Raw genomic sequence first — 12997 nt, forward strand, 5'->3', positions numbered from 1 at the left:
TATTATTTGCGGGTGTTCTCCAGAATCACTTAGAAAAACAATATCACTCACAAATATCAAGTGGCCCAAACATTCTCCATTTACTCGCACCCCTCAGTTCTTAAAATCAGCGTTCTAAATAGCCGCTGTCCAATACCCCGAATCGAACCCTTTCAAAGACCGATATTTCGTCGAGAGGAAGACTGTGTATTCACTGCAACCAGTTGAAGGTAACTGTACGCGTGCACAGCTCTGCGACATTTTTTGAATTGGTTGTGAAACGTTGCTATCCTAGAGGCACTGCACAGGCAGGCAAACGGATTGAAAATGGACAAGTATTTACGGATGCACCCTTTGCGGCTTCTAGTGCGTGATGGGTTAGATTGTGGCTGTAAAGAGGAGCAAAATCATGTGGATGTGGCTCCGCATAAAATTGATGATCAAAACGCGATCATCTAATAACCATTCGTGGTAAAGTTACTAGTAAATTTCGGAACGCTGTGTTAATTCCATTCCTGGTGCAGCATTCAGTGCGAAACGGTATCGATGAGCCCGCTGCTGATCAAGTCGTTAATGCGGAGGAGCATCCACACGATGCTGGTCCTCTGAACAGTCCACACCGCACTATGCCAACGGAGGCTATCGTATTATAACGTCCGTGTGATTCTCTAGGAATGCAGCCAGCGTTCTTTTTACGCGCAAGCGTGACCCTGTCTGACTGAAGCAACCCCTATTTTCCGGTTTGGGATTCGCTCGCGCATTCTTTATGAACCAAGAGGGAGGAGTCAACGCGACGCAAGTATGCGACAGGCCTATGTTAGGCTTAACGTTCCACTTTGAGGTCTAAAGTCGTCAACCGGTGCCCACACCTCGGCGTACAGTGATTATGACGTTGATTGGCATGTTGTACGGCTTAGCGTGAAGGTCAGCTAAACGTTAGGCTCAAACATACCACGTCAGGCCAAATGTCACGCGTTGAGGTCTAGCACCGTCAACCGGTACGTATTTTACTCAGCGCACCTCACTGTTGCGGGTGCCGGGTGACATCGTAACACCTCGAGAAAAAACTTAGGACCAGGGCTGCAGCATTCCAGAACGTACCCGAATGTTGTTGGTGTTGCAGTAGCAAAGTGATATATACATGCTCGCACAGTTGCAAATACCAATCGGACAATGGTTTATAAACACGAATGCATGCTGTTGCAGTGCACGTTGCAATATACCCTCTGGAGCTTGCGCCAAGCAATCAGTGATTACAAACGGCGCAGTTACTCGGAGATTGGTTAGCGTTGGACGTAAACATACAGCGTGAGAGGATAACCCCTGCGGCCAGCCACGGCACGTGCAGACCGAGAAAACCTACCCGGGAGCTTAAAGAACGAAGAGATCAAGACCGGTCAAAGATGCGGTTACCTATTGTCGTCAGTTGTTGTTGTATTCAGTTTTCTTTGTTTGTCAAAATTATTACATTATTTTCCCAAAAATGTTCTAGCTTCGATCTCCGCCTAGTTTTAATTCCCAACTTTCCTCCAAAATAAAAGTTTGACTTGGGCAATCCCTGGCAGTGTGTACGCGCTGTAGTTATCTTGGCTGCACCCAAACAACCAGAGACGCGGGATAGTGCTCTGTGGAGGGTGTAGACCCAGCTGGTTCGTCTGGTAACCGATAGGCCGAGCTAAAATGACGGACAGCAACGGAAGTGCTGCTTCACAAAGAGCGAGTCCGCCCCCCGAAATCGTCGCCAGGAACCGGGCCCGAGTTGATCAAGACCGTCGCGCCAGACTTGATCTATGTGGGCCCAGGAGACCCCCAGTGAACGAGCTAGGCGGCTTGCGGCAATGCAGATTGGTGAGGCAAGGCGGCACGGCCTATAAGCCCCCGAACAGTGTAACACCCGTTTGGGAGGTCATCGCAGTGGTATACGCCCAAATCCTGGAACCGGAAGACCCAACAAAACGCCCGTTTTCAAACTAGCGCCACCAAAATCTTCGAGCTGTATTTCATCCGTCCACTTGGGTACGTGTTCTGTGTGTGTGATCATCCCTGGCATCTGGGAAATTTCGTTCCCATCAACGAGACGTGCGTTTCCCTGATGGAGCAAAAGTTTTGCGAGGCAGTGTAGCACCTTTAACGTCAGCAGCGCATGGCAAGTATTGCTTCAGAAGGACCGGGTCCTGTCTAAATCCACTTACAACGGGTGAGTGTATCCGCCCAAACCACCTCACTTGAGTAAGCTACACTCGATTGCGGAGTGGCTGATATCCCCCTGTGATACCATTTATGCAAATTCGGCACCCTCTCTGAAACCGTGGCCAATACGGCGTTATAATTGTTTGCGCAAAAAGCCATTCGACATGTCTTTTAATTAAACCAAGCCGGTAATGTCGGTTATGTGCTGACACGTTTTCAAGTATGTCGGCCGTTTGTTTTGCCCTGTAAACAATGTTTACATCTGCGAGCCATGTACCGAGTGCTAGTAAGCCTGAAAAGGTCTTGCTGTATATATACTTCGTGTTCAAACTATTTGTCATGACAGAAATGCTTCCCCGGGAGGCGAAAACGGCTTCAAAAAAGCGACGCCAAAAATTGGCTCCAAAATGTTACAATGATGTTTCACTGAGCGAGTCAGCTGTTCCTTAAATGCTTTGATTATACGATTTGGTGGCACCAGCCACGGCATATCACGCGGCACACGTATACATTCCTGCGTATAACGTTGAAGCCGAGCAAAGTACCCGCCGCGGTGGCTCAGTGGCTAAGGCGTTGCGCTGCTCAGCACGAGGATGCGTGTTCGATTCCCGGCCGCGGCGGTCGCTCTTCTGAGGGAGGCGAAAAGCAAAAATGCCCGTGTGTACGAGATTACGGCGCACGTTAAAGATCCCCAGGTGGTCAAACTTAATCCCGAGCCCTCCAATACGGCGCGCCTCATCACCTGCGTTGCGTCGGCGCGTTAAACCCTACAATCAATCAATCAAGCCTAGCAAAGTGTTACCCACATAAAGATTACCACATATCCACAATAGCGTATTAATAAAAAACGCCTTACAGGCAGGAAAATATGGTACTTTCACACGAAATTTCGTGGCTGCCGTAACATGCGCTCACAATGCGGAACGTCACTGTAACTTTAAAATGCCCGCCGTGACTCGTGGTTTTACAGCCGGGAATTGGTTCGGCGATCTTGTAAGTTCAATTACAAGCTTTGGTGGCTGTTTGTCTGATAGACGCGAAGAACAAAAACAGAAGTGTATTGATATTTTGGGGACGTTGAAAATCCTCTGGTGGCCTAAATTCATCCGTAGCCCTCCACAATGGTGCGCCCCCAAGCCCAGACGTCGAGCTGCGGGGAGTGAAACTGCAATTCGACCCGAGCTGCTGTGGATCCTAACGCTGCTATCGTGCCGCGCTCGTACTTTCTTTGAGCCGGCGCATTAGCACAGCAGCAGCGCTCCGTTCCTCCGCAGGATTATCCGCGGGGCTTCTCGCAATGACACAATCCCGGTGATGACAAGGCCATGCTCTGCAGACGTGGATCCTGCCATGTGAATCCCTCATTGTCAGCCGCTGCCCTCGGAAATGGGATAACGTCGACTGATGCTACGCGTTAAAAACGTCGAAGCCTTTCTGTAACACAAAAAATTCCCCCCAACGCTGGTAGATTTATGAATGCGGGGAACATAACAGGACGGGGAAGTCAAGGCCGCGAGCTGATCGTTTATGCGGGAAGCTACCTTCAACTAAGGATTCGCCACTCATCACTGTGAACCTATTTCTTTTTGGTACACTCATTACTTGCTACAGTAGGTGATTGGAGGGGTCTAAATGTAGAACGATTAAAAACGCCAACCACCCCCAGTTCTTGCTCATATGGTCACCAGAAACGCCGACGCGAGCGGGCAGCACCCCAAGATACCGTGCAAGGTTTACACTCCGTCGCAATCAGACGTTTGCGTGATCCCCCAAATTCTCCATATCCATGGCAAAGCCAAAAACAAAATTCTGGGTCGAGCCTTTGAAGACTCGTTCTAGGTGCACGATCACGCCTCATTTGTGTTACTTGGGTCGCAAAGTTGGCCCAAAAGAATTTTGCTTCTTATCGTTAACGTGCGTGCATCAAGTTGTTCTCTTTCTGCGCCTATCGGCTTGCTCCCCATCAACGTAGTTCCTTTTTTTTTTTTTGTCGCGCCGTTGCTGATCGCGGAGGCCGTTCACGTACATACACACAGACAATCGAGCGCCCAGCCACGCAGCAGTCCGTAACCACGCTCCCCCACTGCGCAGGCCCGGCGTGTCGTGTGCTATCGTTACGCGCCATTTTTCTTCTCCGCTAGACTATCACCCGTTCTTCCCCGCTGAGCCCTCGCGCTGTGTACTAGAGGTCGTTCTCACGCGTTCGTTCGCTCTTGCGGAGGCTTCAAAGTCACGCACACATTTCACGGCTTCAGAGCCCGCGCACAGATGTCGCGTGATAGCTGCTCCTAGTGCCTGTGCACTGAATAACACCAGTAAAGAGTAACGTCGGAGAAGCCCCACGATAGAGGAAGGGACAAAACAATCAGCAAAGCTTGTTATGTGGAGGCATAGCAAGGCCGTAGTAAGACGTGTTGGAAGATGTTCATAACTAAACATTTCACTGCGCGAATGGAAGAATACAAGACAAAACATAGACGAGCGCAGTCTTAGTGAAAATTTTGTTCATTAACTTTCCTTGCGTCATTTTCCGATCAAGTTATTTGTTTTTTAAGCCTTCTTACTCTGACGCTCCTCGATGTATACACCACCGAATGGCTAAGAATCAACGCCGACTGTCTTATCCCCGTCAGGACATTGGCTTGCTACACGCCCCGTATACTTTGCAAGCTCATGCAGCTCCCCCCTCCCCCCCCCCCCCCTTCCTTTTTTTGACTGACTCGTCATTCCCATTATTGCCCTGACTGACACCACTAAGCCTTTCCTAATGCGTGAATGGTGTTCACGTATCACGACTTGTAGTTTCCTTGGGTTACAGCCCTACGGCGCGTATTTATCTTGAAAATGGCGGTTCCGCCGCTGTAACATTTCATTCGTTTCAAACTAAGCAAAACACATGCGCTCCGATGTCAGCGCGTTTCTTCTAATTTGGAGTTGTATTTCTTAAATGATTTCTGGCCCAATCTGAATATAACGAGGACTGAAAAGTATACTGATGAGCGGCTAGGTGCTCTATCCACATAATTTTCTATTTGATTATGAGGTTTGACGCGCCGACGCTACACAGGCGATGAGGCGCGCTGTAGTGGAGGGTTCCGGATTAATTTTGACCACCTGGGGTCTTCTTTTCCGTGAGCCGAAATCTCGAACAAATGGGCGTCCTCGCTTTTCGCCTTCATCAGAAAAGCGACCGCCGCGGCCGGCAATCCACCCCGCGTCCTTAGGCTCAGCAGCACAGTAGCTTAGCCACTGATCCACAACGGCGGATATGATTATTTAAGACGATAGTTTCTTGGGTTACTTAAACCCGGAATGTTTTGTCTGTCTGTCTGTATGTATGTCTGTATTCAGCCACCAGGCTCAAAGATAAGAGACTCCTGAAATGACAAGTTTATATGGTAAAAGCTTTCCAAACCACCAAGTCTGGTACCATACTTCATTATTTGTTAACATTGTTGAGCAAAACGAAAACATTAGGCATATTTGAGGCAAAAAATTATTGCATAACTGGTGGCCGCAGTGTTCTTTTAATTGAAAATTGATGCACGCTTGATATTTGCTAGAGCAAATAAAAATATCGTAGAAAACAATATTTTGACATAAGCATACACAAAGAGCTCGCACCCTAGCCGAGACTGCGAGGCGGCATTCCAACTCCAAGAGTAACGAAAGGTTTCACTAGCCGAGACCGCGAGGCGGCATTCCAACTCCAAGAGTAACGAAAGGTTTCAAGGAATGGCGCGCGAGTAGCGGAACGCGGGAAAATTGAATTGACTGGGGCAAACCTCCGCCGTGTTTATCGGGGGTGGAGCTTGACGGGAGGGGAACAGCGGGAGAGGGGGGGGGGGGGGATTACATAGGAATTTACTTGCCTGGGGCGGCAGAAGAATCGTCTGTCCACGACATTTGCAGTGAAGTGAGCAGATACGCGGCCGTTTTTTCACACGAAAGTGTTTTATTCCCGGATACACAAAGATTTCGCTGACGTCATATCCGTCACGGAAGTGACGCCAGTACAACAAAGCAAGCGGCCTGTAAAGGGTACACCCCTGCACACAGTGTCTTCTCGCGGGGAAGCAACCTTCAGCACTAAAGAGTAGGTCATACTTGGGCTTGTTCGTTTTCGGGTTTTATATTTTAACACGGCAGTGTTTTGTGCCGCGATACCCAAGATTTCATTAACGTCATATCCGTAACGGAACTGACGCCAGTACAGCTTTGCCGAAGCGACCCGCCAGCAGGACGTCGCTCGCCGATCCCACCCACAAGACAGCCGCCGACCCGCAAATCATGCTCTGCTGCATATTTTGCTGCACATTTCACTTTCGTGTTTTACCGATTCTTATGACAGAAGAACCAACCAGTTTTTAATTTTTTTTGCGTGACGTAAAAACATTTGGGTAGACTGCATGCGAACAATCGTAACATTTGATTCGTCCCGATACCTAATTTCAGATTTTTTTTTTGCTGTTATGAATTAATATTGCATTCTTTTCATTGTTCCCCTGTACTCAAAAACACCTACAGGCTTATAATGTATCGATCTTCTGCGTAGGCTCACTTTTACTATTACCCTCCGCAAATGTCAACGTTTTTCTTTTAGTATCAACCAATCCGGTGAAAGAAAACAGAAGTGTAGTGCCTTGTTTGAGGATAGCGATCAATACCTCATTAGCGAAAAGCAAACTGCCTACTTTCCGTCTGTAAACACGCCTATACAGACCTATCAAAAAGAGACATTTCGCGATGCTTACGCTCAGCAGTAATAGCAAAGGGTGCAACGGGCTGGGCACAAGAGATAAATGGACGCGGTTGTTAAGCGCTTCAAGCTGGAAAAGCCCTCTGTTAAACTGCCCGTAGCAAAAGATTGAAGACGTGATTTTATATAATCGGCTGCCCGGAACACGCGGCATGTTTACTTATTACATTACGTTCCTGTGCATCTAATGTAATTTCTCTCCTTCTGTGGACGTTCAAACTGGGAGGTAGACGTGGGATTATGTTCAGCGCGACAAACAAAGCCCTGGTTATGTTGCTGGCTTTAGAAGCTCTGCCTCTGAAATAAGTGCCATATATCGCGTGGTTATATGGCATTATTCTTTTTTTTTTCATGAGAAGGTTCTAGAAGTGAGCGTCTGTAAGTGTTTGTTATAACAGTTCGAACTAATGATACCAAAGTCAAAGTTAATACGATCTTAGCACGATGTATGCTAATACCAACTGAGCAATGCGAGCACAAACCCTGTGATAGACCACTGTCATATGAAGGCATCGCCCGAAGCACCGTAATGCCTGTGTGGGAATGTATCACTGAAAAAACTATCCTCATAATGTGTCGCTGGCTTGACGTTACGTTGCATCTCGGACCCGGGCGAAATACAGAAACGCCACGGGTGTCTACAAGATTTGCTGCATCGCTCGTAAATTAACCCCGGGGGCTTTGAATTAATGTAGCTTTCCAATTACGTCACACCCCACAGACCAGGAATATATTATCGGTGCTAATTAGTGTCACAATTATTTGTGGTCATACACTACGAAGAGTTCTGGCGAGCCGTTTTACGAGTACTTGAACTAGGAGCACACCACGTGTACACATACGTCCACATTTGCCACCAGGTCACGGGCGCCTGGGAAATAAAAGACTGAGATAGGAGCAGTCCAAATCAATCAGCTTGCTTCATGTAAAAAAAAATTACGCCCATCTTCCCGCGAGGGAACCCTGATGTGATGCGACGCATCGGGGGGATCAATTGGCGTTTCCATTGGGTTGATTCTCTAAATCGGGTGACACGTGTTGTGAACGCGTATGATGCATTCCATCACATGCGGGTGTTCTCATACACGGGAAGATGGGCGTAATTCTACTTTAGCGTTTGGAGTGACACTGGTATTGTATTGTGTCACACCACTCGCTGAAGGGACCGTCGCTTCCATCACGTCTTCATCGGAAGAATCGAGTCAAGCACGCAGTCGTCAAGCAAAGTGACGCGAAGTCGAACGAGAGCGAGCGCTGACTGAACCGCCGCAGTGCGCTACCCGCTTTATAGTCACAGCGCCTGAAGGAGAGGAGACAGCGGAGGAGAGTCGCGCATGCGCGCACTTGCGCGACGGGAGCGGAGCGAAGCGAGCGAAGCGCGCGCACGCAGCTGTTGTTTATGATAATGAGACGGAGTGAGAGTGTTGCGCACAGCTGTTGGAGAGAAGAGCGGAGGAGAGTCACGCATGTGCAGGTGGCGTGCGGACGCCGCCGACGCCGACGCAGGAGGGACATGCCTCAGAGCAAGAGATGCGCCGCATCTAAAACTGCAGTAGGGAATGCGTTGCAAGACAAGGAGGGGACAAATTTGTCATGTGTTCGGGTGCAGGTCTTCCTTAGGAGTCGGGGATGTGAGCCTATTCGTTTTAATTTTGTTCCAATACTGCTTCCAGAACAACCTTTGCGACGAATTGGCAGTACATAATGATGAGATGTCATGTATTTCATCATTATGACTTATGGCTACAAGAACCCTGAGACGTCATCCTTTGTTTCGCATACCGTGATGTTACACGTGATTTGGATGTTTTGTAAGTAATTATTATGTTCCCGATATATTTAATTCTATGCCCACTGCTATTTACTCCATTTCATCGAAAAATGCTTTCAAATTGTAATTATGGAAAAACTTTTTTCAAGTTGAGTAACCCTGTGTGTTCTCTTCTGTATGTGTTCATTACACACTGCTTTACTGCCCCTGATTGTTTTCCTTTTTTTTCTGTTCTCTGGTTTCTTTTCGCCCTCCCTTTCCTTTTCTTTATTTTCCCTTTTTTTCTCCTAAAGTAATTTATAGCGTCCTGCCACTGGCTTCCGGGTACAGCCCGACAAGCCTGTTTGGATTGGGCTGACCCGTCATGTACTTTATACCCCTACGACAAATAAAAAGATTTATTTATTATTTATTTATCGAAAATGCCACAAAAATGGTATCTCATGTTCGTCACGTGATCCCGGCAACGGAACAAAGCACAGCTTGAGCTGAACAAGAGGTAATGTAAGACACTGAATTCGTTTTCAGTCATGTAGATATTGTACCCGGGGTACGCGAAACGTAAATAGGGGATTAAATCTCCGCCGGGGAGCACTTACGATTGCATCGGAGGTTAAAGGTTTCGCGTCACGTGCGTATAAAGATGGCGTAATTAACTGACCAGGTAAGCTGTAACGAGAACCGAATAAACGGGAGACTTCTGGGACGGCCAGGTTACTCTGATATAAGGTCGCCCTCATTTTTAACAGTCTGGGTTTTATTAGTAAGTCAGTTTCACAGAGTTGACGCCGGCCGAAAATTTGTAAGGTTTATTTGGAAGAATGGACCCTTTTACGACCTCAAACGATGCTTCTCGAGGAATGAGACTTGATGCTGTAAACTATCGCCTGTTGAATGGTTAATTGCGCACGGGCTCAAGTAATAAGCAGACAACGACAAAACCTGTACCATGGCTGCTGCATAACGACAGTCAGTTTGATCACTCAGTGTGGGCATTAAAAGTTTCAAATTAGCTCTAACAAGAAGGAAAAAAAATAACAAAAAATTGAATACAATATTTTTCATTTTACGAGTCTATTTTTTTCATTTTAGGTGTCTGAAAATACAAATTCTTTAAATATTTTTGCTGACAGTAGTTACTGAGATGCTGAAAAGTACTTCTCAAAAAAGCATTAGTTTTGAAGTGTGGATGAAACGCACTTACTATCTAGTCGTTTGGAGTAATTAAATTACGTTAAACAATCCCAGCTCAGAGGTTTGCCTCATGAAGCGATGGAATACTAGCAAACAATGATAGGATAAGAGGAGCGTATGGCATTACGGTGTTGAAAAAATTACCAAAGATATCATTGACAACTGTTGTTTTTGTATCGTCCATGGATATATCTCGCAATATCAACATTTCCGAGCTTCTCGATGCTAAGCATCAGGATTTATCAACGTCGCGATAATTTGTTTTTTTTTTCAGCGTAGCTTAAAATGGAGCATTTAAAATAACACATTCACTGTTTTCAACACAATTTATTTCCGGCAGGTTGACGTGTCGCGTGGTCGCGTCGTACCACACATGAGCGCAGTCGCAGTTTTTACTGTAGCAAGGCCAGTTATAAGTGCGCTGGGATAAATTGCAGGCACTCGGTCGTGCCGTAGTCGCGCCGGCATGGTTCGTGCAAACTTCGGACTATTCACTCGAGGTAATTTCCACAGGAGCGTACAACATAATTCGTAGCAGCTATTAACGCACCACAACCACTAAGACAATTGCTTCAAGATGAGGATTGCCAGTTTTCAACTGCACTGGTGAAGACTAACACCCAGACCAGGAATTTGACTTACGTCACTCAAATTCCTGCTCTAAGTTGCTTACCTCTAATATCAGTAGTGGAATAAGCGGATGTTTATGCCGCCTTGTAATATTGATAACCGATGGGTAGACGACGAAATCAGAAAACGTAGTCTCAAGATTTGACGGGCATAGTCAGAACTAAAAGATAACTCCGCGTGAGTTGCTTCTGTACGAAGTCACCCGCTGGAACTCAAGAGGCACTCCCGGAAGCTACAGGGTCAACTTCAAAGGGCCCGGAGTGGCGCTTCGTGTGATATATGACTTCGGTTCATCGCAATGGGAGCAGTCGGGACAGGGCAGTCATTATTGGGACTGAATATACAGTCATATACAGAGACCGGCTTTAATTGGACGCTTTACGGCAGACGCCGAGAGACTAAGGAGAGGACGGGGGGTAAAAAGAGATGATGAGACCAGAAATGGAGATCGAAGAAAAAAAATGGAAAGGGCCGAACCAGACGCCGCTTGGCCCTATTTCGAAGGAGCTGTTGGGGTCTCGAACCCGCTGGCTAATGGATCTTACTGCTTCTGTTCCAGCAGAGGCTTAAGAGCCTTAACGCCGCCTTGTGCAAGCCACTTAACGTTCGCCGGTGGTAAAGTGCCTGGAAGAGTAAACTGAAGCGCCAGCACCGGTTGTGCTCAAACTCTGCTACACAATTTCCTCGATTGAGCGAGGCACTCGGCGCTCTTCTTCATCCCTGAGTTGAGATTCTGCTCCCGTGAAGCTGTTCTCCGAAGAAATGAGCGCTCGTGAGCCCAGCGCCGCAGCGTCACGGTTGCGGAGCAGCAGAAGCTAAACCGAAACTATCGCGTGATTCCGGAAGCGCGCTGGCGCGGATCGCGCGTCGTCGCGGCGGTCGCCGCGAGCGAATCGCGCGCGTCTCGACGCCGGTGTGCTGCTGTCAGTGCTCACCTTCGGGAGAAGCCGCGCGGTCGGCAGATCTTGCGGCGAAGCGGCGTTGCTGGAGGCCGCTCGAGCCTGCCAGGGGCACGGCGGCGGGGTCCTGGCTGCGCGTGGACATGGCAGCGCGGCCTAGAGCAGAGCGCGCCGCGCCGAGCACACCATCACTCGGGGGCGGCCTCGCTGTTCAGCCGCGGCGGCTCGCCCGGGGCCCTCCTGGCGAGACAGCCTGCTCAGCGTGGCCAAGAGTCCCCATGGCGGCACGGCGGCCCGCGGCTCGAACCGCGGCTGCGCGCGCCGCCCACCGAACGCGAGCATGCGCAGCGGCTGCGCCGCGCAGCGCCATCTGGGGAACGCCGCGCACGCTGCGCGATGCAGGCCCGCGCTTTTCGGCAGGGGAAGACGGAGGGCGGTGTCGCAATGGCCAGCCGCCGGTCGCGGATGCCGGCAGCGTTCAATGCTCTCGAGCGCCACGCGCGCCTAGTCGAGGGTCGCGCTTATGTAACAACCCGTCACCCCGACAGGCTGAAGAAGAGAGCGGGCCCCGTTACATACACCGCGCGCTGTCCTGACGATGCGCTGACGAACGTGGGACAGCGCGCAGGCGCTGCTTCCACGAACAGGGGCGTTGAGACGCTCTAAGCCCCGATGCGTGAATGAAAAGTTGAGGCGAGTACTTAGCGCAGAACAAAAACAAACCGTGAACTACTTCGACGATGGAAAGCTCGGTAAACTGCGCAGGCGATAATTGTAAGTAAATATTTTCTGGAAATCGTAGGCTTGTCTATCATAACGGAATAAAAAAAATTTAGATGAAATGATGCATCGATTAATTCAGTTATATGTTCTCTTTTTTGTGAGTGCGATAGTGCCTGATGATGCGCTACATATCAGGCATGATAACTTTTCTTTGCGTTCATTTGGGGCGCTTCGTCAATAGTTTTCGTTGACATGGCAGTAGGCAAATAAGAAGGAGACACCAATGTTCTTGCTTCAATGACGCGCAGGTTGCACAAATGGGAATGTTACGCGCTGCAGGCCATCAAAAAATAGTACGAAAAAATATTGGAGGGAAAAGCGAAAACGCAAGCGTAATCTGCAGCGGCGCATAATCGACCAGTTTAGGGGAAATCCCAAGATGGGGTAAGTTTCTGCGAATGTGAAATTTCCCATCAACCTGAAATGCAGCCCTAAGGCTACAATGGAAATCTATTGTACAGTGTTCTGAGAAATTTCGCAGTTGGAGAAGAAGCTTTTAGAAGAACTAGAAGCTTTCCTGTGTAGCCGTAGGGTTGCTTTTCAGGTAGAGGGGAAATTTTCCCTTCGCAGAACTGCATAATGAAGACAAGTATGCATAGATGCGCGTAGTGTGTATCACGACTTCAAGGAATCATACCAGTCTAAGGAATATATACCAGTGCTGGTCTTCCCCGAGGAAAAATAACTGTGTACAGCCTTTCGAAAAACACAGGCTATCGGGCGCCAACGGACACCCGTGTTCGGGGCCCCGCCGGACCAGAGGTTGAGCGCCAAGAGGCCTGAGGTCGAGCC

At 48.6% G+C, this 12997-nt stretch overlaps 1 protein-coding gene across 1 annotated transcript in view; it reads right to left on the reverse strand.

The window, feature by feature from the left end:
* The window catches only part of LOC144155882 (Kv channel-interacting protein 4-like), a gene marked incomplete in the record, with an annotated part of 551666 nt that extends 539930 nt beyond the window's left edge, over positions 1 to 11736 (reverse strand). The window contains 1 exon segment of the mRNA XM_077687580.1: positions 11459 to 11736. Coding sequence (XP_077543706.1) covers positions 11459 to 11567 — 109 coding nt within the window.
* Between the last annotated feature and the right edge of the window lie 1261 nt (positions 11737 to 12997).

Source organism: Haemaphysalis longicornis, unplaced genomic scaffold (assembly GCF_048455015.1).
Source record: "Haemaphysalis longicornis isolate Haplotype H1 unplaced genomic scaffold, Haemaphysalis longicornis Haplotype H1 scaffold_1, whole genome shotgun sequence".
NCBI lineage: Eukaryota > Metazoa > Arthropoda > Arachnida > Ixodida > Ixodidae > Haemaphysalis > Haemaphysalis longicornis.